The 27,627-nt window shown below is 31.1% G+C and overlaps 1 protein-coding gene across 1 annotated transcript in view; it reads left to right on the top strand.

Moving 5' to 3' along the window:
- The window catches only part of LOC107439970 (myosin light chain kinase, smooth muscle), a 38,117-nt gene extending 14,712 nt beyond the window's left edge, over nucleotides 1-23,405 (top strand). The window contains exons 4-11 of the mRNA XM_016052732.3: nucleotides 935-1,141; nucleotides 2,675-2,816; nucleotides 9,221-9,420; nucleotides 11,736-11,888; nucleotides 14,859-14,904; nucleotides 17,135-17,209; nucleotides 21,038-21,091; nucleotides 22,927-23,405. Of these exons, the coding sequence (XP_015908218.1) occupies nucleotides 935-1,141; nucleotides 2,675-2,816; nucleotides 9,221-9,420; nucleotides 11,736-11,888; nucleotides 14,859-14,904; nucleotides 17,135-17,209; nucleotides 21,038-21,088 (874 nt within the window). The 3' untranslated portion in view covers nucleotides 21,089-21,091; nucleotides 22,927-23,405. The remainder of the gene's footprint in view (nucleotides 1-934; nucleotides 1,142-2,674; nucleotides 2,817-9,220; nucleotides 9,421-11,735; nucleotides 11,889-14,858; nucleotides 14,905-17,134; nucleotides 17,210-21,037; nucleotides 21,092-22,926) is intronic.
- Nucleotides 23,406-27,627: the final 4,222 nt, after the last annotated feature.

The following is a 27,627-nucleotide window of genomic DNA, read 5'->3' as shown; positions in this document are numbered from 1 at the left end:
AGCCATTTGGCATCATTGTGTTTTGAGATTCTTGCAAACAATGTATTTGATTACTTATTACTTGTGTTTACAATGCTAACAATACTGGTGTTTACAATTCTAAAAGTGTTAACACTAACGTAAGATGGTGCACAGCTTGCAACCAGAACAAACAGTAATAAACTTATGGAAAGAGGCCATATCAAGACTGCCAAAAAAGCGAGTTATTCAAAATCTAGCAACTATGTCACCTTTTTTAACAATATCTCTCTAAAAAACTTAAAACAAATTTTCACTTCAAACTCACCAGAATTACATATTAACATTAATATCTTATGAAATATGGCAGATTTGAGCTCAGAAATTATCTAATTTATTTATTTTATTGAAAACAAAATTATCCGTTTGAAAATATCGCCTATCAGAATAACATGTAGTAAGCAGCTGTAAAATTTTTAATCGGAACTAGAGTAGGTGCCGAGCTCGAGATTGTTATTGTTTACATTTCTATTGAAAAAACTATCCATTGAATTTATCTAACACAGCGAATATAAAATAATTAAATATTTAAATGCGCGCAATAAACTATTTATTTATTCTTTTTTGTTCAATTAGAGCCATAAGATAGAAATTTTCACTGATTTTATCTTTGAAATATGTGAAAAACTGAATCGCTTATATTAAAATTTAAAGCAATGACTAACACTTAACCAATCAGAAAATTCCATTTCGTTTTTCGCTCATTCCTATTTAATGAATGAATTAATATTTGAAAAAAACTGCATTAACATCAAGCGTAAAAAAATGTTTTTGCATTTGAGTGGATGAATATAAAGTATTTTATTAACGATTAAAAATTTGAACAAGATCTAGAGAGATTGTGAACTAATGGTAGGAATTGAAAAATGCGAATCCCAAGTTAAGATATTAATTTAGATTTTCGAATGTTTTTCAGGGGAAAATTTGGAACTGTGCATCGGTGCACTGAAAAGAAAAGCGGAAAAGTATTTGCAGCAAAATTTATAACAACAATGAAAGCTCAAGATCGTTTAGATGTAGAAAGAGAGGTAGAAATAATGACAGTTTTACAACACCCACGATTGCTACAACTTTATGATGCTTTTGATGATGGGAAAAAGTCAATGTGTCTCATTTTGGAAATGTAATTCATTCACTTTATTTATTCTTCATTTTTAAAAGTTTAACAATTATATATCTGTAACAACAGACTATTTGACAGCTGATAAACGGTGAAAATATTTGCTATTCAATCAACCATCCAACTTTTTCGTGTGATTGTATTTTCAAATATTTGCAAAAATTAGACTTGCTCGAATCTGTATTTTCATGCTCACATTCAAAGTCCACACCTTTTCTCTGATGACAAGAAAGCTTAAATAGATGCATAGTATCATAAGTAATTTAATAAAATTAAGTCTAGAAGAATTGGATTACTACGCAAGAATCAATGATTTCAAAGTAAAGTTGAAACATTTTTTTCCCTCCAACCAAAGTACGTGGTTGTCAACAATAAGCAATATAGAAGGTTTATAAACCTAAATTGAGCAATTGATGCGTTACATGGAGAGGAAAACCTCCCACGGTTAGCCTTGTGGTGGGTGGAATTCGTATCGACCAGCCATCGCTAGGATTCGAACCTCATTGGACGCTCCATCACGGCTCACACTATGAGTATTAGAAAAGTGTCACTATGAGTATAAGGTGTCAAATTTGTATCTTCAAATAAAGTACGCTAGCGATGCACATATGTGACCTACTTTCAAGTCAATCTCCAACAAAAACGCTTTAAATGTGTAGTAGTTACAAAAAAGGAAATTTAACAATGCCAAGGAATCTTTTAGAAATCTTTGTAAGAAAATATAGCGTAAAAATACCATTGATTGGTTGAAAAGAGTGAGGGTAGACTTGACGATTTTCATAGGATTGCGTTTTAGTTCGTTCTGTTAAAACAAAGGGGCGAAGAGTTGTACAGGGAAAGCTACGAAAAACGGGTAAAACACAAAAATTAAATTTTCGAAAATAATTTAATTTATTTAGGATAAGCGAACCATCAAACAAGCATAAAAAAAAATCAAGCGTGTTTATTTCAAAAGTGTCAGCCAACATAAAATTAAAAAAAAGATTATTAATTTTGCGTACGATGTTAAAATTTTTGATGCTTATTTTTAATACAATACTTTTCCTAAATAAAGTCTTTTAAAATGAAAAAATAAATTTTTTTGATCCACTCTAATATGCATTAATGTATATATTGCAGAATAATATTTCTATTTTGTTGCTGCAAAGGTCATGAAGGAATTTCTGCCGAGATCCTTGGCAAACAAATTTCTATATTATAACTGCAAAGTTCCTTTGCATTCAAATTGTATCAATACTTATTGGATATGTATTATTTGTCCATATATTGCATACATCGTCTCAATAGCACTTTTTTTTTGAAATCTCAGATAAAAATTAATTTTTGCTTAGCTTTACACGTTCAACCATCAGTATATAAGTATCATATAATTTATAAATTTACTTTTCAATTTTTTTTTAAAAATGAAATTTACGTCAAACAAATAATCACCTAAATTTGCGATCAAATTCTAGTTTTTGTGCTTTTGAAAATATTATTAAATATAAAGGAATGCGATATTTGTATGGTCTAAAATAAGATTTTCTTGTTTTGCAGTATAGAAGGAGGCGAACTCTTCGAAAGGGTCATTGATGAAGATTTTGTTCTAACTGAAAAAGCAGTTACAATATTTATGAGACAAATATGTGAAGGAGTTCAATACATGCATTCAAAAAACATACTTCATCTCGATATGAAGGTAGTATTTATTTTAGATATGTGATTGTTATAATAACATTGATGAGATTTGAAACTCCAGTTCTACTGAAAGATTTAACGAAGTAGCTAAATCCCAAAAATAAGTTCGTTACATGGAAAATTCGTTAAATAGAAAATCACCTTTTGAAATACTTAAACAACACGTAACAGGTTTTAAATACATAAACGCTAGACATAATTGAAATAGCAATTTATGCACCTTTATCTTGTAAAGTAGTTTTTATAAAGCTTAACCATAAAAGAAAACTGCATGGAATGCTGCAAGAATAGAGCAAAACATTATCCAGTGTTAAACTATCACGCTACATGCATTATTAACTTTAAAAAAAAACTAATTTATGGATAAAATTATAGCTGCATATAAAGTAATTTTAAATATACTGCATGTGTTCCACGCATTACAACATGCGTTCTTCAGTTTAATTGAGTTTCTCGTTTGAAACGCAAACAAAAAGGGACTTTAATACTTTCCCTGAGAGTCCTGTCAATTCGAAAATCAATCCCATAAAATACGTTAACAAGTATGAAATGTTCTGAAATATTTTAAGAAATAGGGGAAGATCTCAAAAAAAAGTTCGTTAAATCGAAAATTCTCTTCACAATTTGGAAGTTATTTTACGAAGGAATTTCCAAAATGCTCGAGGTTCCTCGAAAAAACTCGCAAAATAGAGAAATTTGCAAAATGGAAGTTCGTTAAATAGTAGTCCGACTATATTTGCTATTTAGGTTATAGTCCGAATTTTTGGTAAAAAATAAATAAATAAGTTTTAATTTCGTCTTTAGGTGGCGCTATAACACAGTAAAAAGAAAGATAACATCGCAAAGAATAACAGAATATTTCTTTTATTTACAAACTGTGTGGCTTGCTCTACGCGTATAATTAGTCATTCAAAAATATGTATGATATACGCATCATGTGCATATGGTTTTAGTCGCCATTTATTGGCGTCATCTAATTTCATTGGCGTCATCTGAATTCATCCATTCCTTACATCGAAGATTCTGTTCGAGGGTACTGGGCCCATATCAAGAAGTCGTGAGTTCGATCCACCGAAGACTCCCCGTGTAGTAAATGGTGTCTGATGCACGCTAAATCTGTCAAGTCACAAAGTCTTCCAGGTTCCCATAGCAAATCATACCAGGAGTTTCCAGGAGTACTAATCCAGGAGTTTCCTTGTCTTCTGGATTGGCTCAAAATTACAAGACTGCGGAGTTGAACATTAGTAGTCGTAAACCCAAAATTGGGTCGGCTGTTCAACGACGGTTATAAAAAAACAAATTTACTACTTAATTTCATTTAAACTGTATATAATCAGGGTTATAGTGCAACAAAAAATTTTCCTAGAACACTATTCATTGTAAATGGGAGGGGGAGATTGTTGAAAAAAATTTTAAATTACCACAAAATATTGTAAAGTTATATTTTCATTTGGATTGAGTTTTAACTATTAAGAAATGTATATTATTTTCTTACAATCTTAATATATAGCTATACATCATTGATTTAAAAAAATAAGACGGTAGCTTTATTTAAAACTTTATTTAAAGATTTATTCAAGATTAAAATAAAATTATTGTTTGAATTTTTAAATTGTCATTTTTTGTAATAATTGTGAGAATAAAGAAAACAATTTAGAAATAGCCAAATGACTGACTTCCATTAATTTTCTTTCATTTCTTTTTACGCTGAAATTAAATGTAGAAATACTTTTGCAACTTTATTCCTTCAGTTTCTGAAATTTTTACTTTATAAAACACCTGAAACAAAATCCAAAGTGGGTACAACTCGAAGCTGGTCAGAATTTTTACAGCATTCACAATAAACATATTTTATTTCTCTTTGTTGCCGAGATTTTAAATTTTGAAATCAGTCCGTTCACGTATATCTTATACAGGGGGGCCATAAAAAACCCAGACGAACAATTTTTAATAACATTTTATTAAAAATAAATAAATTAGCAAAATAATAATGAGAGTAGACATTTACTAATAAATAAACGACTACTAATGTTAAACTACGTAGTCTTGTAATTTTGAACCCAATTCAGAAGACAAGGGAATTCTTGGATCAAGTATTAGGAGAAATTTGCCTTCGTGGAGGACTTTTTTTGATGAAAATAACCCTCATTTGCGTTACATGGAGAGGAAAACCACTAAAACCTCCCACGGTTAGCCTGGCAGATATGAGTCTGTAACCCATGATCCATCTACCAAGGAGGATATTACCCGTCAGCACTGTGGTCGGTGGCCGGATGCGGAATTCGTATCAACCAGCCATCGCTGGGATTCGCACCCGGATCGAACACTCGATCCGGGTAAGCAGGAAATTTAACAAATAAATAATTTCAAAAATAATTTCAAATAAATAATTTCTATTTTTCTAAAATATAAGAAATAATCATAATTGAAAATCATATTTTATTCTTGGAAAAACATTTTTCTTGAGCCAAACATTTTCCTTATAAGAAATTTAATTTAAAAATACTAAGATATTTAATTTTTTTAGTGTCCTTATTTGTCGATTATAGGTTTCTATTAGATATTCTACATATCTAGGTTAGAAAAAATATTTCAAATCAATTTCCAACAAAATATTATGGATTCTTCTGAAGCAATATTTAAAATTTAATGAGCTAAATCTCATTAATTTGTTTGATATCAGATTTTATTCTTAGTAATATATTTTCCTTGAGTCTAATAATTTACCTGAGTCTAATATTACTTAATAATTCAATCTTACAATAAAAGTAATATTAATAAATTTCATTATTTAGGATCCTTAGTCGTCGATTAAAAGTCTTCTTGGTTTCCACACCACTAACCTTTACAATAATTATCTATGAAAAAGTTTGTTTATTTGAAAAACAGAATAATTTATTTTTAAAAAATCTGAAATAAATCTGCAAATTAATTATATATATATTAGTAAAGTGTATAGATTTACTGCAATTAATACTCAATAATATTTAAATTCATACTTAGAACTTCGTTTCACTAATATGAATTCTTACTACGTTTTAGAGAAACTTCTCAAATTTTTAAATTTTTTTTCCAGCCAATTACATTTTCATCTGAATATATCAGATGCGCTTCTTAGTGCTGCCATCTAGGACAGCTACATGTACTTAAGCAGTAAGAAATATTATTTACAAAACATTTGATCAGTGGTGATTCATTCAATTAAAAAATTAATAATTGAGCAAAATTCAGTGAAATCCTCGAGAACCATTCATTCTCAATGTTTATAAAAAGTGAAATGAAGAAATAACTTTTAAAATCAGATTTCATAGTTCCAAAGGCGTTGCTAATTATTTTTGTCTCATTGATAAGCAAACTATAAAGGATGTTTTTAATAATCACCAAACTCAATAACTATTTTTACAATCCTGTAAAAAAATTAAATCAAACAACTATGCACTGAGCACTTTACTAAGTCGCTAAGGAATATTTAAGAAGGGACAAATGAAAACCCGCCATCGAAATATAACGGATTACTTTAAAGGAAAACGGAGACATCCAAAACCAGTTTGATTGCCAGTTCAAATGAAACTTTGTTCCCCGAAATGTTTTTAATGTCAGCTGATATTTTTAATCGTTAACGACTTGTCAGGTTTTAACATTTTTAAGTTTTCAACTCATAATATATGCATACAGGATGTTTGAAATGAATACTTTAGAAAATATTTGGAGGAAACATGAAATGAAGTTTATAGAAACCTGTGTATATATTGTTAGTAGTTTTTAGTAGTAATGATATACTTCGCCAGTTTTTTTCGTGACTTATATTAATTAGCATTCTCAAATGTCTATACTTTTTGTACTTCTTTTTTATACGGACTTAGCGCTTATGTAATAAAATGTTTACGACTTAATTTTTAAATTATCCATAACTTGTTGTACTAATAGGTTTTTAAAAAGATTAATAGATGCTTTTTAAGTTATATATACATACATATATATATATATATATATATATANTAAATAACAGTTGGAACAAATAGGTAAGTAACATTTTTATAAGTAATTCGTAATCAGGAAAAATAACATAAAGTAGTCGCATCAATGTGCATAAGTTTAATTAAACAGAATTGTTTTTGCTTTCTTTTTAATTTTAATATAATTAATCCTCTTTAATTTTGAGTATGATGTCTAATTTAAATTAAATTGTGGCAAATGAGATAAGGCAAAGTATTAATATTATAATAATAATTATTATATATTAATAATTATTATAACATATATTATTATTAATATTATTATTAATTAGAAATATAATAATTGATATTTATGTAATAATATACAATAACAATAATGGGACAAATAAATTAATTCTATAATTTGTAACAAACAGATTCAATATTCTAGAATAGGACATTTACGAAATCAATTAAAAAAGAAATTTTTAAAAACGAAGCATAAAGTATTTAGTTTGTTAAATAAAAATTAAAATTTCTAATAAATTTCGGTAAGATAATTAATGAATAACGAAATCAATTGCATTTTTTTAACATCGCAGTTTTTTTTAACCATTAAGGCATTTTATATCAGTAAGGTAAGGCATTTTTCATCATTATTTTTTATGATTTATCATTTTTTATCATTATAAATTTTTTATCACCATACTTATCTTTGTTCAAATTCCTCTATAGTCCCAGTATGAGCACGAGATGGCGTAAGGCAATTCGAAGACCATCTAAGACGCATTCAGATACACTGAATATATCAAATAATTCATAGATTGCGCAGAAATAATGATTTGTACTTAGATTGTTAAAATCGTGAAGAATGCAACAATGTTAAAAGCTAAGAAAATTATATTAGATCTTTGTGTTATGAACTCAAATCGACACCCGATCATATTCGTTAATTAAAATCTGGTAAAAGATATTAATTTGAAGATGTAAGAGAAAAGCAGTTAATTCTGAATTTTACAGGCATTTCTGTTATATGAAGAAAATATTCAATACTGATGCAATAAACGCTTCTATTAAAAAAATAACAGTTTAATAACTTTTTGCATCAGATTATCTTAAACAATTAACTAACGATAAAGCCTTATCGGCTCTTTTTTGACAAGCATGTACTTTACATTTAAGAAAATCACATTTTATGACTGAAATATTTCATGAAAACATGAGGATTACTTGAAAAAGAGCCGTGGTGGCTCAGGGGATAGAACACTCGCTTTCCAATGAGGTGAGCCAGGTTCGAATCCCAGCGATGGTTGGTCAATACGAATTCCGCACCCAGCTCGTACTGAGCTCAGTGCTGACGTAAAATATCCTCAGCAGTAAACTGATCATGGGTCCCGTCAGACTAACCGTGGGAGGTTTTCGTGGTTTCCCTCTCCATATAACGCGTATGCGGGTTAGTTCCATTAGAAAGACCATCACGAAGGCTCCCACTACTTGATCCAGAAGTTCCCTTCTGGATTAGAGACAAAATTGCAAAACTATGGAGTTGAACATTATTAGTCGTAAACCCAAGCTGTTCAATAACAGTTATAAAATAAAATAATTACTTGAAAAATTATTTTAAAAATGTATTAATAAGTTTAAAGTACTTTAATTTATGGCCCGGATCTATAACCGATCTGATCACCTGATCGTACGTTACTATTTTAGACCTGCATCAAAATCTGTAAATTGTTTTTTTCTAAAAGTCAGTCTCACAATAACTTACTGATTTGTTGCTGTTATTTGTTAATGATATTATCAAGTAACTGTCTTAATTTTACACTCTTATTTATTTGTAACATTGTACACTCTTGTTTATTTGTAAAAATCAAAACATTATTTGAAAAAGATTTCTTATTGTTGCATTGAAAAGATTTCTTATTGTTGCATATATTACATCATAAATGTCAAAAACTGTCGTTGGAAAAAAAATGTTTTTTTTTAAAGTATCTATATGGTATTTTTGCAGTAATTTATGTTAATTCCTGTCAATAGAGATAATTAAGGCCGGGATGGCCAGGTTGGCAGGACCCTGGACTCACGTTTGTGAGAATCCAGCCAGCCGAAGACTCACCGTGTAGTTAATGGTGACTGGTGCATGTTAAATCTGTCGGGTCACCAAGTCCTCCATGTTTCCATAACAAATCAATACCTCTGGGGGTACTGAATTGGAGATTGATCATTCCCTGGTTCAGGTCAAAATTACGATCTGTGGATTAATGAATGTGTCCGCCTTATAAACGGGTGTGACGTATGAGTGCAGCAGAATTTTTGGCGCCACTGGAAAACAGACTCAGCCTTAATAACCGACGACAACAATAATAGAGAAAATTATAAATTTGCATTTTTATTATGAATTAAACTTAGTTGTTGCAAGAGTTGTTCTTGAGAATTTTTTGAATCTCTGAGAATGTTTCTCTGTTTTCAGCCAGAAAATGTGCTTTGTATCAGTCGAACAGGAAATAGAATCAAACTTATTGATTTTGGCTTAGCTAGAAAGTACGATCCAAAGAAGAAATTGAAAGTACTATTTGGTACACCAGAATTTGTTGCACCAGAAGTGGTTTGTTTTGAAAATATTGGTTACCAAACTGATATGTGGAGCGTTGGCGTTATTTGTTATGTTCTGTAAGTATGTACTTGATGTCTTCTTTTAGATTTCTTCTCAAAAAGAGGACTATCCTGAATAACTTTTGATCTATTGGTTGGATTTTCACGTTTTAGGACTAAATCTTAATGGGTCAAAGGGCAATGACCTCAAATATGCAAATTAGTTCATCCAGACGATGTTTTAAGTTACGAAATCAGACACAAAAACGTATTTTCCCTGAATAAACATACCTTTTTTTCAACGGATTCAGATTTTTTACCTCCAAAATATAGGGGTAACCGCAATCTGGCAAATATGATCCCCATAGTTTGGTAAGGAGAGCCATTCAAAGTTTGGACCCCCTAATGTTAATTTTAATTTTTGCGTATTTTGCCGTATCTCGAGAACTTTTAAAGGGAATTAAAAATTCTTTGCGCATATAAAATACAAATAAAATTCGATAATCCAAAGACAATTCAATGCAAAAAATACATTTTAGTAAATATTTACTATTTTTTATTATTTTACTTCAATACAGTCGTAAAGCCTTAGAATTGTAAGGCAAATAAATTTTTGCAAAATTTTAAAGTATCTAATTTTACATAGCAAAATACAGAATTTGAGCGAAATCGGGTGAATAGTTCCTGAGAAATCAAATTTTAACCANACTATTTTTTATTATTTTACTTAAATACAGTCGTAAAACCTTAGAATTGTAAGGCAAATAAATTTTTGCAAAATTTTAAAGTATCTAATTTTACATAGCAAAATACAGAATTTGAGCGAAATCGGGTGAATAGTTCCTGAGAAATCAAATTTTAACCATACGACTCTTTTAAAGATAATAATATAGATTTAATAGAGTTGGATCTTTTAAAGCATAATTGTATCAATTTTATCAAAAGTTAAAATACTCCATTTTATAAAGTTCTTAATTTTCATTTTTTTCAATAGTCCCACACTTTAAAAGGTTGTTAAACTTGCAAAACTTAAAATTTTTATTAAAAGTAATTTTTTAGGACCCTTCACTTTGACAACTTCATAGCAATCCATCGGAATGGAACTTTTCCACGGGTGACAAAAATGTTTTATTCCTCGAATGTTCGAAAACGAACAGAGAGCTGATCCTCCTCCTCTACCAATTAAAACTATCCTGTACCCGTTGAAACGGATATAGTTTGTCTATAGAAAAAAATCCCCTTCCCACGAAGTCTAAGGCCCTCTGCTGCTATGGAAACAAGAATTTTGAAAGAGAGGAGCTTCTTTCTCTCGCCGACCTGAGTCAAAATCTGTTTAAAATAATGAACTACTTGAAATAGTAAAACCTCTTAATCATAGCCACGTATGACTAGGGGAGTGCTATACAAAGACAAACTATAAAATCTTTAAAATAAAATGCTTTTCTGACACATATTAAATATAATATTAAGGGTTACGACAGCTTTGTTTTCAGTGTTTAATTAGAAATATTTAATTAAATTATTAAACATTATTAAATTATTATTGCTGTAGTTTATTAACGTCACCCTAGAGCTGCACAATAGGCCATTGGCGACGGTCTGGGAAATATCCCTGAGGATGATCTGAAGACATGCCATTACAAGATTATCTGCAGAGCGCCCCACCCCACCTAAGTAGCTTGACAAACTGCGAAGAATAGTTTAACGAGTACCAAATACCGCACACCCAAGGCCCCTTCTTAGACTGATCCTAGTGATCACCCACCCTTACACTGATCATCAGTGGTGCTTGACTTCGATGATCTACTGGGAAAAGAGTCTTAACAATTTGCCCACAATTGGACATGACATTATTACGCTAATATTTATAATATATACATTATGTACTAATATGTACTAATCTAATATGTACTAATCTAAAGCGACTCATTTTATAAAATTACTTTGAAGCATTGGTTTGAGTAAAAAAGTCTTTTGAGTCTTTCTTGAGCAGAAAGTAAGATAGAAAAAAAAAGGTTGTAAAATCATTTGTTTTCAGTGTGGAGTAAAATCAGCACTTTCCTGTTCATTATACTTGCATTATCAATTTACGAAATCCTGGGGGATATCCAATTACTATAAACAAAATTTATTAGAGTTTATTTTAGAATATTTTACTTTACTTTCATATTCAATTACAAAATGACAAGATATGGTTTCTGCGAAAAATTACCGGTTAACTATTCATAACTATTTACTTTTAGTGGAGTAAAAAAAAAGGCCTATACATATGTTATAACTTTAATAAAAAGAAACTGTTAGTCACGTACATTCCGAAAACATGCTAAAATGAAATGATTTTTGTTCTTCCCAATTGTTTGAGTAAAAAGTCAAAATGAATGCGTCCATTTTAGATTGTCCGGATTATCTCCTTTTATGGGAGATAGTGACATGGAGACCATGGCAAATGTTACAAGAGCAGAATGGGATTTTGAAGATGAAAGCTTTGATGATATTTCTGAAGATGCTAAGGATTTTATTTCTAAGTTACTTGTAAAAGAAAGATTGTAAGTAGCATTTTTAATGCATTCTTATAGTTTTTTTTATTTTTTTTATTTTTACAGTGTGCAAAATAAATTAAAAAACAATTCCTTAAATAACTTTTCTTTTAATTCTGAAAGCTGATTTCTACCACTGATTGTCAGGAAAATGGGGCTTCAAAACAAATTTGATTGCCATTCGAAATATGGTGGTGTATCTCTCGCTTTGAACTCGATTGTTTTTTGGGTTTTTTTTTTATCAGGCTTTAAAACAAGTTTTGATTTTATTTTTTTTCCTCGATTGATGATAACTTGTAACCCCTAGAGCCGCGATAGCTCAGGGATTAGAGCGGTCGCTTTCCAATGAGGTGAACCACGATCGAATTCCCAGCGATGACTGGTCGAAACGAATCCGCCTTGCAGCGACCACAGTGCTGACGTGAAATATCCTCAGTGGTAGACGGATCATGGGTTAGAGTCCCTTTGCCATCAGACTAACCGTGGGACGTTCTCGTGGTCTTCCTCTCCATGTAACGATGCCGGTGAGTTCCATAAAAAAAAGTCCTCCACGAAGGCAAATTTCTCCCAAAACTTGATCCAGGAGTTCCTTTGTCTTCTGGATTGGGTTCAAAATTACAAGGCTACGGGGTTGAACATTAGTATTTATAAATCCAAAAACTTTTGTCGGCTGTTCAATTTTTGTCTGGTGGCATATATAAAAAATTTTAAAAAAATGGTAACCCCTCATGTACATATTTTTTTCACTTCATTTATGCAGAGGATTCTAAAATCGTTAAAATGAACGTAATCACGATCCTATTACATATCATTGAGACTAAGCATTTGTATGAGAGGGCATAAAATCCATCTTATAACTTTTGAGCAAAACCAAGCATCAGTGGTAGCAATCAGCTTTTATAATCTTATGCGTTTTAAATTGGCATAAATTGAATTAAAATTGAGGCATATGTAACAGTTCTCTTAAGGTGGATTTTATAATTTTGGCGATTGAACCTGTAGTTGCTTCTAGATTTCACCAGCGCTGATTTCGGGCATTGTTTATAATTTGAAGGACCACAACAATAGGCACATTTGGTCAGAGTATCTTTAGATTCTTAACAGGTATATATTAAGGAAGTAGGTTAACCCCGATCCTCCCAATATGGGTATAAGGGAAATATTCGACTCGTCGCCGAGACAGGTCCCCTAAACGCGAAACTTTCACCGGTCGAGGGACCCGGCGAAGTCCCCCCCCCGGGGGCATTTATTAAAATCAGTAAAAAATTCATTCGATGGTCAACAAATATCCATCTTATGCTTAAAATGGTATAAACTGCTACATGCAGTTTATACCATTTTAAGCATTTTTAAAGTTTAAAAATATCAGAGTTTAACAGAGTCTGTAGGCTGTTGAGCAGGTCGAAAGACCCTTATTGCTCTATTAGATCAATTTAAAAACCACTTAGTTTATTCTGACAGTGTTAAAAATTTGACAGTTTTAAAAGTTTGTATAATATAAGATAAACACCAGAAGAAGGCAACAGTTAAAATATAAAGTGGAAAAGGTCCACTAAATTAAAATAGGTACAAAATGTGAATGTTGAAACCTGGGAAAGGCCCCAAAACAAGTAAAAATCAAAGAGATAGGCTAAAAAGAGCAAATTAAAAAGTCGGTGAGAAACTAAAAGATGATCGAAAATTGTAAATGACAAGATTCCAATAAAGATAAAATGAACAGAACATCATGATAAAATAAGAGGTGTAAAAAAGTCAGTAGTTAAGATGAGTAAGGTAAAAGGTACGGTGGAGGGACACTCTAGGGTCACTTTGCTGATCCCGCAGGCCAGATTCCCGAAGAATGATGGTTTCCAAACATGCCATGGCCTGTGAGAAATTGGTTTAAATAAAAATCTGCCTGCTGTCTGGTGACCCTTGGATCTTTGAAAAATTTAAAAGTTTGACGTCCCTTGGAGCTGTTTGTCCATTCGCTTTTCCACCGTATCATAACATGTTCGTTGATTATCGACTTGACCTGTATGGGGGTTAGTTGGGCAGTGAAATCCACTCGATCGAGTCTGATGGCTTCCTTGGCCTCCTCATTACCCCGTGTCCCCACATGAGCTTTGGTCCAATTGAAAGTAATATTTTTATGCCATAGTTTTTTTATTTCATTAACTGTAGTGTTTTTGTGAGTGGGCTCAGCCAAGCCATGAAGTGAGGAGAGTGAATCAATAAAAATACTGTCTTCCTTGTTTGAAGTCCATCTCATAGGCCATCAGCTCGACCTCAAAGATTGAGCAGTGGTCAGACGCTCTGGACGAGATCCGGTGAACAGTATTACCATCATGTTTTACCACTATGCCAAAGCCAGTTCTGAATTGTGTGAGTTCGACCTCCATGTGTAGATCTCACTACCGGAGTTACGTGGTAGGCAATATCCCAAAGACAAAGCGACTTGTTCAGCTGAATGTATTGGTGTATTATTTTGTGGTGCGAGGTAACAGTGCCGCATTTTAAACACTATTTAAACAAATAAATAAACAAATAAATAAATCTTACTTTTTTAATATTTTTGCCTAATTCATTTTCACTTTATAGAACACTATGATACCACCTAATTGGTCCATAATAAGAATTACGAGATTATGTCTAGTATACACACTCTCGTAATACATGCGTTACGTATTTGTCAGTAATAAGAATTACGATGATATCTCAATAGTACAATTACGAGAGTATGCCCCAGTATACGTACTCTCGTAAATACATACTTAACGAGACTATGTATTTCTCAATAAAAAGAATTACGAGGATATCTCAATTGAGATGTTGATTGAAAGATGATAAGAGGATAATGCATTCAAAACGTCATTGTTTCGACGGTTTGAATGCCTGTCTTACTCCTCTCGTTTTGTTCCAAAAAGCCTGTCTTACCCTGACTAACACTATACATAGATATAAAAATGTATTCAGTAATACAATAAGTTGTCTTTTCAGGAAACGTTTAGATTCAACGCAAGCACTGCAACATACTTGGTTAAGGGTAAGTTAGATTTTAAAGCATATTTAAATTTCAATTGTTAATAATTACTTTAATCTCCACCCGTATAAATCAACCCTCAGACCCATGAAATTACTTTCACCTTATCCCCCCTATTGCTCAGATGAAAGTGGTAATAGTTCTTTTTAAGCAAATGTTACAAGAGTTTTGATACGAAACTGTAACTATTATAAATATTTCTTACAAATAACAGACTTCGACCTTGGAATGGCTTGTTGTAAAAGAAAATAATTATCTTATATTCAAAGGCAAACCAATCCCCCATTTGTATTTCCCATAGGATAAAATAGACTGGTTATCATAATTTAAGGAACAATCAAAAAGAGATGACCAAACTCATAAAGTTACGCATAGAATTTATTGAAACTGGCACACATTATAGTACACATAATAATGAATAAAATAACATAAAAAGTATTAACCAGACAATTGTGATGTTTCAGAGATTAGCATGTGTATGAAATTAATAAATCAGATGTTTCAGTTTGGAATGGAAAAAGTACCTTCAGTATGGAGTAGGATTACCTCTAGTAGTAATACAGTACACACAATGACGTGTGATGCTTTCAATTATCTGGTCTACCAGTTCCTTTGGAAGTGCGAACCAAGCAAAGCTTTGCAATGTAATTGCAAGGGTTACAAGGTCAGAGGAGAAAGATTGAAAGCAGCTACACGTCTTTCTAAAGCCTCCAAACATGCTCGATAGGATTCAAGTCCGGTGATCAAGCTGGCCACTCCATGCACTGAATTTTTTGCTGCTGAACATGACCATCCACGATGCGAGCCCCGTGTGGGGTTGCGTTAGCACGAAGTCATCACCTCTTACACCGGCATAAGCCGCACATAAACACGTGAGCATTTACAGCTCCACGTAGAAAGACACTCAGGTCTGTGCGTCCTCCGAAAGAGATACCACCCCTACACACCCTCTTCTCGTGGCCCTTGTCACTTGACCGCCCTTTTGCTCAACCTTCCCCGCACTTTGGTTAGAAATTGTTGCCAAAGTTTATGAACCATAGAAGGACTCCCATTTGACCACCTGGCTACTCCTCTGTGACTGTTTCCTACCTCTAGTCTTCCAATAGATCTCCATCGCAGTTGTTTGTACAAATGATGCTTGGAGGTTATTGTTACAAATTGGCCATCTCGAATTTCAGCATATAATGTTTTGGTCATTGAAGATTACGCCATTCCATTGCAACACCACTAATTTACATATTGCAGTTTTAATTAGCAACTCTTATTTAACCACATATTCAAATTTCAATGGGCTTAGCTTATTTTTGGAAAAAATATCGTTATTTTTGTGATTTTTCCTTAATTTATGACAGTATATTCGAATCCACGTGAACTTGTAAAAATTCATTCTTTTTTTAATAAGTACTGAACTGTAATACTTAATAAGAGCTGAAACACGAAATCCTAATATGGATGGATGCTTAACGTCATTGCAATACCATTCCCAATCCTTATGATATAAAAGGAATTAATGGACATTATTATGCCTTAAAGACAATCTCAAGCTTTCTTTCTATCTTTTCAACAGTTCTCTTATATTTTGTTTTTATTTAAATTCTCTTGTCAGCCATTTTTAATTCTAGGCCTCTTACAAAATGTGTCAAAAGATATTTTTTACTGTTTGTTCATAAATAAATGTTATTTCTCCTGTATGGGGTGAGTATGTTCCCTTTTAATTTAATTACTCCTATTTCCGGCCTTAATTTCTTTACTTTGAAATTCAATAATTGCCTGCTCACTCAATCACTATATCCAAATACATATTTCAACACATTATTTTAATTTGTAAAATAAATTTACTTAATTCGCTCTATAATATATTATTAATTTTTTAAAATGTCACAAATATTTTTAACGCGTTAAAATTTTTTTATTTTTTTGGTACATTTTATTTTAAGATAGTTACTTCGTATGCTTTACATTATTTTTTAAAAATAATTTTTCCGGGAGTGGTTGCCTCAAATAATATATTCTGACACTAAATAAAAAAAGGCAATAAAAAGTTCTAAAATATTAGAAACTTATTTTAGAAAATGTCAATTAAATTACAAAACTTAAAAATATCGAAAACAATATTGTTATTGGCAGTAGAAAAAAAGTAAAGTTATGAAAATATGGGGAAATGTTTTTCATAATCTAATTACTTGTCTGACATAATGTTGTAAAAGAAGGTAATTATCATGTTATTTTGTAGCGAGATAAAAAGAAACAAGAAACTACGATTGATAAGAAAAAACTAAAGCGGTTCGTGATCAGAAGACGATGGCAGGTAAGTCATAATTATCTTTAAATAAAATCTATTCTTACTCATAAGAAATTTAACCTCCCAAATTTTTAATTTTTAAATATTCTCATAGCAATATCTCTATTATTGTAATATTAGACATATTGTTATAGGATATTGCTGCAAGATATCACTAATATAATAAATAGGAGTTTTTTCTTTTGTTTTTAAAAACTGTATTAGCTTTAGAGAAGTATAGGATTGATTAGAAAGGTACGAAATTTCAATGAAATAAACGTTTTAACTGCGCATAAATGTTTTATTGTTTGGTTCTAGTACATTTTGCTTTATTAGCAAAATATGAAGAAATACACTACAAAAATATCCTAGAATATTTAAAAAAGAATGCAAAAGATTAAAATGTATAATTATTAATGCATAAATGAAAAGAAGATTTAAAAAATATTTTATTTGACATTTCCCTAGCAACCATTTCACCTCGGGCCCAGTTGGGCACAATATGGTCCCTATATGAACATGCACAGCGGAATATTTTGATTTTTAAATATTAGTCCTATATGGGACAATATCGGCCTATATCGAGCTAATATAAGGTATATATTGGCTAAATAATAAACATAAAATAACCTATTCTATTTTATAATCGTCTTCAAACAGCAGACCCGAATTTTCGGGTTTACGACTACTAATGTTCAACTCCGTAGACTTTTCATTTTGTACCCAATCCAGAAGACAAGGGAACTTCTAGATCAGGAATTGGGAGAAATTTGCCTTCGAGGAGGACTTTTTGATCTAACTAGCACACATTTGCGTTACATGGAGAGGAAAACTACGAAAACCTCACCCGGTTAGCCTGAGGGCAAGGGGACTCTAACCCGTGATCCGTCTACCACTGAGGATATTTTACGTCAGCACTGTGATCGGTGCAAACCGGAAGCGTAATTCGCATATATGGCAACGTTACTTTTAAACAGTAACGAGTAAAAGTACAAGTATTTTTTAAAAAAGTAACGAGTAAAAAGTAAAAAGTTCTTATTTTAAAAAGTAACGAGTAAAAAGTACAAGTAAAAGTACAAGTACTAAACAAAAAAAGTAACGATTTAAAAGTACATTTCTAGGAAATCGAAAATTCAAAGTAACCTAAAATTTTATTGAATAATATTCTTATGTTCTTTAATGTTTTTGCAAAATTGTTGTTATTTATTTAATTATTTTTAATTTTGAAAGTTATGGACATTAATTTATTTTTAAATTCGGAAGAATATTATAATATAATTTTATAATATAATCGTATAATATAATTTTAAAATCAAATATAATTTTAATATCAAACTTTTTATGGATTTGCACGAAAAAGAAATTTTATCTATTGATTTTAATTTTTAGTTTATTATTTTTATTTATTTAAATTACCATTGATTTAAAATTGTTTTACTCTATAGAAACGCGTTTTAAAAGCACAAACATAAACAAAGCAAACACGGGGTTTCAGATAGCTTTGTGATCTTTGAGCTAGTAAAAAATAATTGAATGTGCAGTATAAGTTGAAACAGAACAGTCTACAGTTTTATTTGTAACAATGGCTAATGCTGAAGTCATGCGAGAAAATCATTTTCCGAACATTTCTGCCAAACGGGATAGTTAAAATTTGTAAACGAATTTTAGTATCAGCGGCTAAATTAATACCTTCGAGTTTTCAAGAGTTAAAATAGTAATTATAATAGTTTTCAATGGCACAAATAGTTCTGAAGTTCTTAGAGATTTGACTGGGCGTTGTTTGACAAGGTCGGGCAAAAACATAATTTTAGTAAAAAATGTACTAACTAAAAATGTAATTAGTAAAAAATGTTTTAAGACAAAAATGTATTTTTAGTGAGTTCAAAAAGAAAATTGAAAAACGTAATAACAAAATCCAACATTTTTTGTTTAAAATGTGTTAAATAAAAGCATAAAACTCGAAAGTGAATGAAAATAATTTGCTAATTAATATTTTTATTCATTTTGCAAAATAATTGCATTTCGAAAGTGGTGTCACTGTGTCTGCTGCGAGAATTTCTCAGAACATGCTTAGCCACGCTGAATAAGCGCACCACGGGAGCACTAGAAGGTACTGCAGTATTATATTTCAAATATAATTTTTTTACGATTGGATATCGATTCAAAATTGATATGCTTTCCGTTTCGACATTTGAGCTCATGTATGCCATAAATTCTTCTGTAGCTGGTGATTGGCATAATGTTTTCAGCTTTAGAAAATTTAAAATCCCTGGGTTTTTTTCTGCTACGTAATTAGTTATAGCAGGGTGTTCAGCTTGGACAATTCTTTGCAATTTAACACCCCAAAAAATGTAAAACTTGTTTTTTTTTAGAAAGCTTACCGAGGAGTTTTAGAAAAAAGTAACGATTTCATTCGACATTTCCGTTACAAATACTTGTACTTTTTCCCTAAAAAAGTAACGAAAGTACAAGTAAAAGTACCAAATTTAAAAAGTAACGAAGTACAAGTAAAAATACGTACTTTTTACTTGTACCGGCGGTACAAGTAACGAAAGTAAAAGTACTGCCATATATGGTAATTCGTGACGACCAGCCTTCACTGGGATTCGAAAACGGCTCACCACATTGAAGGCTCTATCCCCTGAGCCATCACTGCTCAATATAAAATATAGGGTGACATAAGACCGATATTGGTTGTAAAATGGCTGTAAAATCTCGGGTGAATCGACATTTTTACATAAGGTCAATATAGGCTCTCTTATTAAGCCAAGATTCGTGAATCCAAGGAGAGCCCTAATTATTTAGCTGCTATGCTTATATTTATTATCCATTATTTCTTTCCCTGCACGTTTCAATCTAAAAATCACATTTATGCCATTAATTAAAGTTGCGTATCAGGTTTTATTAAATGGTAAGTAGCTGGTTTTTACTTAATTAATAAGGAATTATTAAACACGGTTGCTGCCATTTTGGTTTTCGGTAAACATAATTTTTTGAATTCCAATTATTAATGAAATTAATCTGCACACATCCGCAAATACTCAGGATGAACTATTTAATTTTTATGCTAATTGAGGCAAGTAAAACTGTCATTAATGCCCCCACTAGGTTTTTTATTAATTTTTTTGGAAAAATTCTTTTAAAAAATAAAATGCAACAATTTAAAAAAATTAAGCAGTTGGTCCTTCAAGATATTAACCCAAAAATACTATTCTTGATAAATTGTTTAAAAAGCATTATCAACATTGACCAACACATGCCGCTTTTGCTTACTTAACAAATTACTTAAAATTTTTTTAAAATTTTTTCTATAAATATTTTGTGTAACTTAATTTAATCATATTACCCAACATTATTTAATATATTACGTGCAAATTTTTTTACAAATTTTAAAATTATGTTTCTCATAAAGAATAAAAATATTTTTATAGAAAAAAAAAATATTTCCAGCGATGCGAATTCTGCTCTCAGCTCGCACCGAAAACAAAGTTGACATTAATTGTTTTCATTGTAAGACGAATAATAGATTTGAATCCCCTTGCTGCAGAACTAGCCAAGGGAGGTTATCGTAGTTTTCTTCTCCGAGTAACGGAAATGCTCGTTAAACGAATCCTCCACGAAGGTTAATTTGTCCCAATGCCAGGAGTTTCCTTGTCGGGTTCAAAACTTATAAGGCTACGAAGTTAAACATTGATAACCCAAAAAATGAGTTCAACTCTTGTTATATAATAAGACAAGCAATGTCTATTTAAACTTGTTTTGCAATTAATAAATGCATATTTAAATGTGTGTATAATCTGTTTTATAAAAATTATGTTTTCTATGAAATATTGTAATTATAGTTTCCCTTTCTAGAAAGCAGTGAATGCACTTATAGCTCTTATAAGAATGGGGGCAACCATTTAAAAAGTATGTTCATCATTTTTATACTATCATTACCATACATTAGTTTTTGTTGTTGTTGTTGTTAATTTTACGTCGCACTAGAGCTGCACAATGGGCTATTGGCGACGGTCTGGGAAACATCCCGGAGGATGATCCGAAGACATGCCATCACAATTTTGATCCTCTGCGCAGTGGATGGCACCCCCGCTTCGGTAGCTCGACGACCTGCGCGCGAAGTCGAGCATTTTACGGTAGCACAGTTTAACGAGGACCAATGCAAGTGGTCACCCACCCGCACACTGACCGTAGCCAGTGATGCTTGACTTCGGTGATCTGCTGGGTCGGTCACTGCGGGACACATTAGTTTTTGACTATTAAAAAATTGTTATCTATTTTAGCTGTAATTTGAACCGATTACACGAGTATTTTTTGAAATATATTATTTAAATATTTCTTTGCCTCTCCCCAACCCCGATTCTCAATAATTGTTTACTACTAAAACAGTTTCACTTAACATATAAATACTAAGAAAAATTACTCTATTGTCTCCCACCTCCAAATATCTATTTGGATTATCTATTTCTAAACTGATTTATCATGTTTAAAATAGCACTTCAAACATATTTTTGCTTACTAAACGGGCGGATTAAATAGTATTTAATAAAATACTATTTTTGCTTGCATCTCATTGTGCAGGAAGCTGATCGTTCATTTCACACATCGCTTTAATTGTAATTTATAACAGTATATTAATGTTATTTGCACAAAAATAATAATTGTAAAATGGTTAGACCGTCTTTCTAAATAGCTTTAGCTTAAAAAATAACGCAGAATTACATTATAATAATGATAAAAATAAAAACATTTCTCTTATTTTTAAACTCTCGAATTAAAAGCAGTACAGGAAAATAACCTTAAATTAAAGATAAAAATACTTATAGAAAATCAATACCTTTATGACTTTTACTAATTTTATTCTGATGACAACCAACTGGATCCTACCACGTGATTTTCCGGGCCAATAAAAATGCACGGACCACAATCTTAGAACGTGAACGTCTTAGAACGTGAAGATCCGAACATTAGATCAAAAGTTAATCAGGGTGATCCGTTTTCTATTTTGCGCAGTGAACTACCCCTGCCCAAATTATTAGACGGACTATTAGGGTCTATGTAAAATCTTTATTACCGGGTGATACTATACAGCTTTATTGTTTTTCGAGAATAAAACCGGTTCGCACTTGTTTACGTTCGTGTATCAATTGGTTAAATTAGGCGATATAAGTTCGACGATTGGATAAATTCGACGATATATTATATAAATATTGAATATTTATTACATCAGGTATTATATTAGTATATTATAATAATTAGACCAAATTATTAGACGCACTGTAGTTTTTTAATAAAAACATGTTTTGCACGAGTTTATACGCTATACTTTTATATTTAAACATACATGTAATGGGTTTTTATTCGGGAGATTTTTTATATACTTTCTATTTGTATTTCTTTTTAACGTATTGCATTACANTATTGGAAGCAATGTAGTTTTTTAATAAAGACATGTTTTGCACGAGTTTATACGCAATACTTTTATATTTTTTATACACTTTCTATTTGTATTTATTTTTAACGTATTGCATTACAATGCGAACCAATTGATACACGAACGTAAACAAGTGCAAACCGGTTTCAGTCGCGTAAAAGCAATAAAGCTGTAATAAAAGCACCTAATAATTAAGATTTTACATCGAATCTTAGAGTGCGTCTATTAATATCGCGGTAACCGGATTCAATATTTTTAGCGAGTGCATTAAAAGAAAATAAATAAATAAAATAAAGTAATATTTTTGCAGACTCAAAGTATTGCATCAAAAGAATGCATTCCCCACCTTGTGATGATGTACAGTGCATTTTACAAGACCTTGCTTTTGTTACTCCCACCCTTTCAAGAGAAGAATCTGTATTTTATAATCATGTCTTCTTGAGGAAAACTACTTTTACACCAAATAAATCCTAAAAATATTAGTTCTAATGGATTTAAACTTGTTCTCTTAGTCCAAAAGAGTCTCTAGATGAAAATAATCTCTTGTAAAACTTTTATTGTTTTCGAAAATCTTTTAAGACCACTAAATAAAGTATCAAAACGTGGGTTGCCATTTCATTTGGATAGTTTTTACACATTTATGTAGTGTGCTTTAATATTTGTTGTTTCATATTCAAAAGAATGTAATTGTATGAAAGCGATAACTCTAGTCTGTGTTTATTGTTTGTCTCTTATTTTTTTTAAAATTTTTGTTGTTATTTCTTGAAAATAAACATATCCCAGAAAATGCATCCATAGTATTATTTGAGTGTACCTGACTTACAGCCCCTGGCCAAATTATTCGACTCACTGTAAGATTCTATTGTAAAATCTTAATCATCAGGTGATACTCTACAGCTTTATTGTTTTCAAGCGGCTGAAACTGGTTTACACTTGTTTATGTTCGTGTATCAATTGGTTAACATTGTAAGGCAATACGCTGAAAATAAATACAAATAGGAAGTATATAAGAAATCTCCCGAATAAAAACCCATTACATGTATGTTTAAATATAAAAGTATTGCGTATAAACTCGTGCAAAACATGCAATTATTAAAACATTACAGTGCGTCTAATATTTGGTCTAACTATTGTAATATGCTACTATAATACCTGATATAATAAATATTCTATATTTATATAATATATCGTCGAATTTAACCTATTGTCGAATTTATATTATATATCGTATAATTTAACCAATTGATACACGAAAGTAAACAAGTGCAAACAGGTTTCACAGGTTTCAGCCACATAAAAACAATAAAGCTGTATAGTATGACCTGATAATTAAGATTTTACATAGAATCTTACAGAATAGAATTTAACCTATTTTCGAATTTATATTATATATCTTATAATTTAACCAATTGATACACGAAAGTAAACAAGAGCAAACAGGTTTCAGCCACATAAAAGCAATAAAGCTGTATAGTATGACCTGATAATTAAGATTTTGCATAGAATCTTACAGAATAGAATTTAAACTATTGTCGAATTTATATTATATATCGTACAATATAACCAATTGATACACGAAAGTAAACAAGTGCAAACAGGTTTCAGCCACATAAAAACAATAAAGCTGTATAGTATGACCTGATAATTAAGATTTTACATGGAATCTTACAGCGCGTCTAATAATTTGGCCAGGAACTGTATACTTATTTGTTGTTTAGAAAGAGTTTAAAAATTTTGGGCAAAACAAATAGATTGGAAAATGTTTTGAGAAGACAGACAGTGATTATCAATATTAAACTTGTTTTAAAGAAAATCAGCTACATACAAGTTCATATACGCTTTTATATGTTGTTGTCGTAGGCCATTAAAACAAGCTGTTCTTTTTGTTTTCAAATGGAGCCATCTATGGCCAAGAATATGACCAAGTGCAGGTCATCCCACAGAACCAATTCACTACCCCCAGAGGTATAATTTGTCATGGGAATATGGATTTAACCTGCACCCATCACAATTTACTACACTTCGAACTACTGTTCGAGAACCAGGCATCTTGTCTAAGTATACTTCCCAGGTTATGTGCCACAAAACTAGATTTTAATATTTTTTTTTTAATAATCTAAAGAGCGGGTTGTATCTATGAATCCCTCAATTTATAGGTTTGGTCGTACAATCAATAAACCATATAATGATATTATAATAAATCATTCCAATTTCTGCGGCTCCAGAGTCGCATGTGGCTCTTTCGCACCTGAAGTGCGGCTCTGGCACAAATATCCACGGATGGCGCAATAATATTTTCATTTAAAAAAAGAACTTGGTAAGAAAAAAATCTTATTATGATAAATTAAAATTCTTCTATAAATCGAGAACATGTATAATTTTTTGTTTAAGTTAAAAGACAGATAGGTAATTAAAATTTTATATTATTGTAAAAATACCTAACGAGCATCGAGTTTAATTTTATTAGTTTTCGTAAACGTAAACACAAAGCATGTACAAGCTACCGGCTGAAATTGTTCGTATGTTTTCGGCGTACTCCGGTGTGATACAAAGGTACCACAAGCATGCGCGCATACTTTTTCTAAAGTAGTGGGGGTACAAATTGGCATCACAGACCAGCAGTTGCAGCGGGAACAGTTTGGTCTTATCTACCATGTCTGCCGTTGTCCTGTCTCATTAAAAAGTTGTTGTATTTTTCTATCTAGCTGCACATCTTACAGGTATTTTTATACGATTTTATTACACCTGCTACGTATGTTGACATTGGTAGCTTTGTATGACATTTGTGGCTTTGAAATACAATTGCTGGATTTAAAAAACAAGGAGAAATGGCTCTCTAAATTCGAACGAATATGAATTGGAAATATTGGAGAAGAAAAAATTTGATCTTAGTTCACAACACAAGTGGTCTGCTTTGAATGACCTGGAGAAGGAAGACATGATCATTTTCAACGCTTGGAATAGTATTCCAGACTCTTACGATCAGCTGAAAAAGCTCGAGTTTGCTGTTCTTTCCCTTTTCGGTTCTACATACATATGCGAACAATCTTTTCCAAGCATGAACATTATCAAGAGTAAACTGAGAAGTCCTCTTGTTGATGAGAACTTGGAATCATGCCTAAAATTAAAAACAACAACATACAAACCTGACTTACTCAAACTTTCTAAGGAGATGCAAGCACATTGCTCGTATTAATAAATAATTATTAAGTATGAAATTTAGTTTTATTTAGTGTACTACTTATTTAGTGTAATAAAAGTTTACTAAACAAGCAGATTTGGCTCCAATTTTTTTTTAAATTGTTATAATGTTCATATTTGGCTCTTTGGCTAATAAGTTTGCCGACCACTGGGTTAGACCATACAAATGTGAACACGTGTCATTTAATGACCAATAGCTTTTGAGAACATTGTGGAAAACGTTCAATATTACTTATTTCAAAGAGTGGTTTAGAAATGATTTGCACAATTTCATTGGTATGTAGGTGTTACACACGCCACAATAGATGAATCTTTAAATGGAACAGAGTTCCTTTTCTGTTATCTTGAAAGGTATTTAGCTGACTCAGCTTTACACGTTATCTAATCTTTCAACAGATAGCCATTTAATTGAAACTAAATTCATTCGAAAGTTGAGAGAAGCATTTATTTATGCTTTCGAAGACCAGCAAATGCTTATTACAAAATTTTAAATAATTTCATATCATTTTATCTTTTTCAAATTTCCCTATCAAAGTAAATTTAATACGGCACGTTTTAACATCATTCAATGTACAAATTCATGCAACAGGAGTAGTCTTAAATATTGAAAATTTTGTCTTCTACGTAATTGTTCGAACAGAACAATTAAGTAAACAAACCGGTCTAAATTTGCGTTCGCTTTTGAATTCAAAGAAATAAAAATATATATTTTCAAACTATTTTCTCAATTATTTCTAAAATGTCACAAAACTTCATAAAATAAATTTTTTTTTTCTAGCATGAAAATCTTCCGAATCATTGGGGTGGAAATCATTTTTCATTCTGTCCGAAAAATAGAAGCGTTATTTGAAGACACAATAAAGACAGAAATAAATGAGATAAAAATCAGCTTTGTGACTTTTTAGAGAGAAAAATCATTAAATTAGGTTCGGTTACCGAGATGGTTGGAAAATCATTCTCAATGATGATACTGGCATACTACACTCCCACATTTTACGTAGTAATTATCCATAGTCACCGAGAAATAAGGCCGTTGAGATCATCTTTTAGTCACGTCACATACGATTTCAAATATTTGTCCTTCATTCAATAGCAGTGTCGTTTGTCCGTCGGATGTGTCGTTTTAAACGACTTTAAAAAAATATATGTTGCATTATTTTACAGCTTTTAACAATGCCCCTTTCGTGTGTAGTTCCAAGATGTAAAGGGAACTACAAAAATGGGCCTAAAGTATCAGTATTTAGGTTTCCGAAATGTGAATAAATTAAAAAAAAAAAAAGATTAATTCCATCAAACAGTTATCAAATGACCGTTAATAGTCGAGTAAGTGTTATTTATCATTCATGTTTTAATATTCGTTTTTGCAGACTTAGTAATAAGCTTTTTAATTAAATAATGAAATAAGTTGTATTTAAGAATTACATTGCTTTAGGTATCGTTTATTGTTAGCGAAATTTAGAATATATATAACTAGCAAAACATTCGTACTTTTGCAGAACTCTTAGACGTGAAATAAAACGAATTTAAACATCATTTGTCATGTTTATATGTATATATAAACAAATGTAAGATGTCATTAAGAGTTAACATTTGTATTATTTAAAAAAAACTAGTAAAAAAGCTTTAGTTATACTTTTAAAAGAAAGAAAAATTCATAACAATGTGGATGGGCATTTGAAGCTTATTTATTCTTAACGATAGCTTACGATCATATAAATAAAATTTCATAAATATTCATACTTGAAAGCAAAAAAACTCCAATACATTAGATCATATTAATAAAAAAGGAATTTAATTCATTGTTAGCCAT

The sequence above is a fragment of the Parasteatoda tepidariorum genome, chromosome X1, assembly GCF_043381705.1.
Source record: "Parasteatoda tepidariorum isolate YZ-2023 chromosome X1, CAS_Ptep_4.0, whole genome shotgun sequence".
Taxonomy (NCBI): Eukaryota; Metazoa; Arthropoda; class Arachnida; order Araneae; family Theridiidae; genus Parasteatoda; species Parasteatoda tepidariorum.
This window is presented reverse-complemented; position numbering and strand designations above follow the sequence as displayed.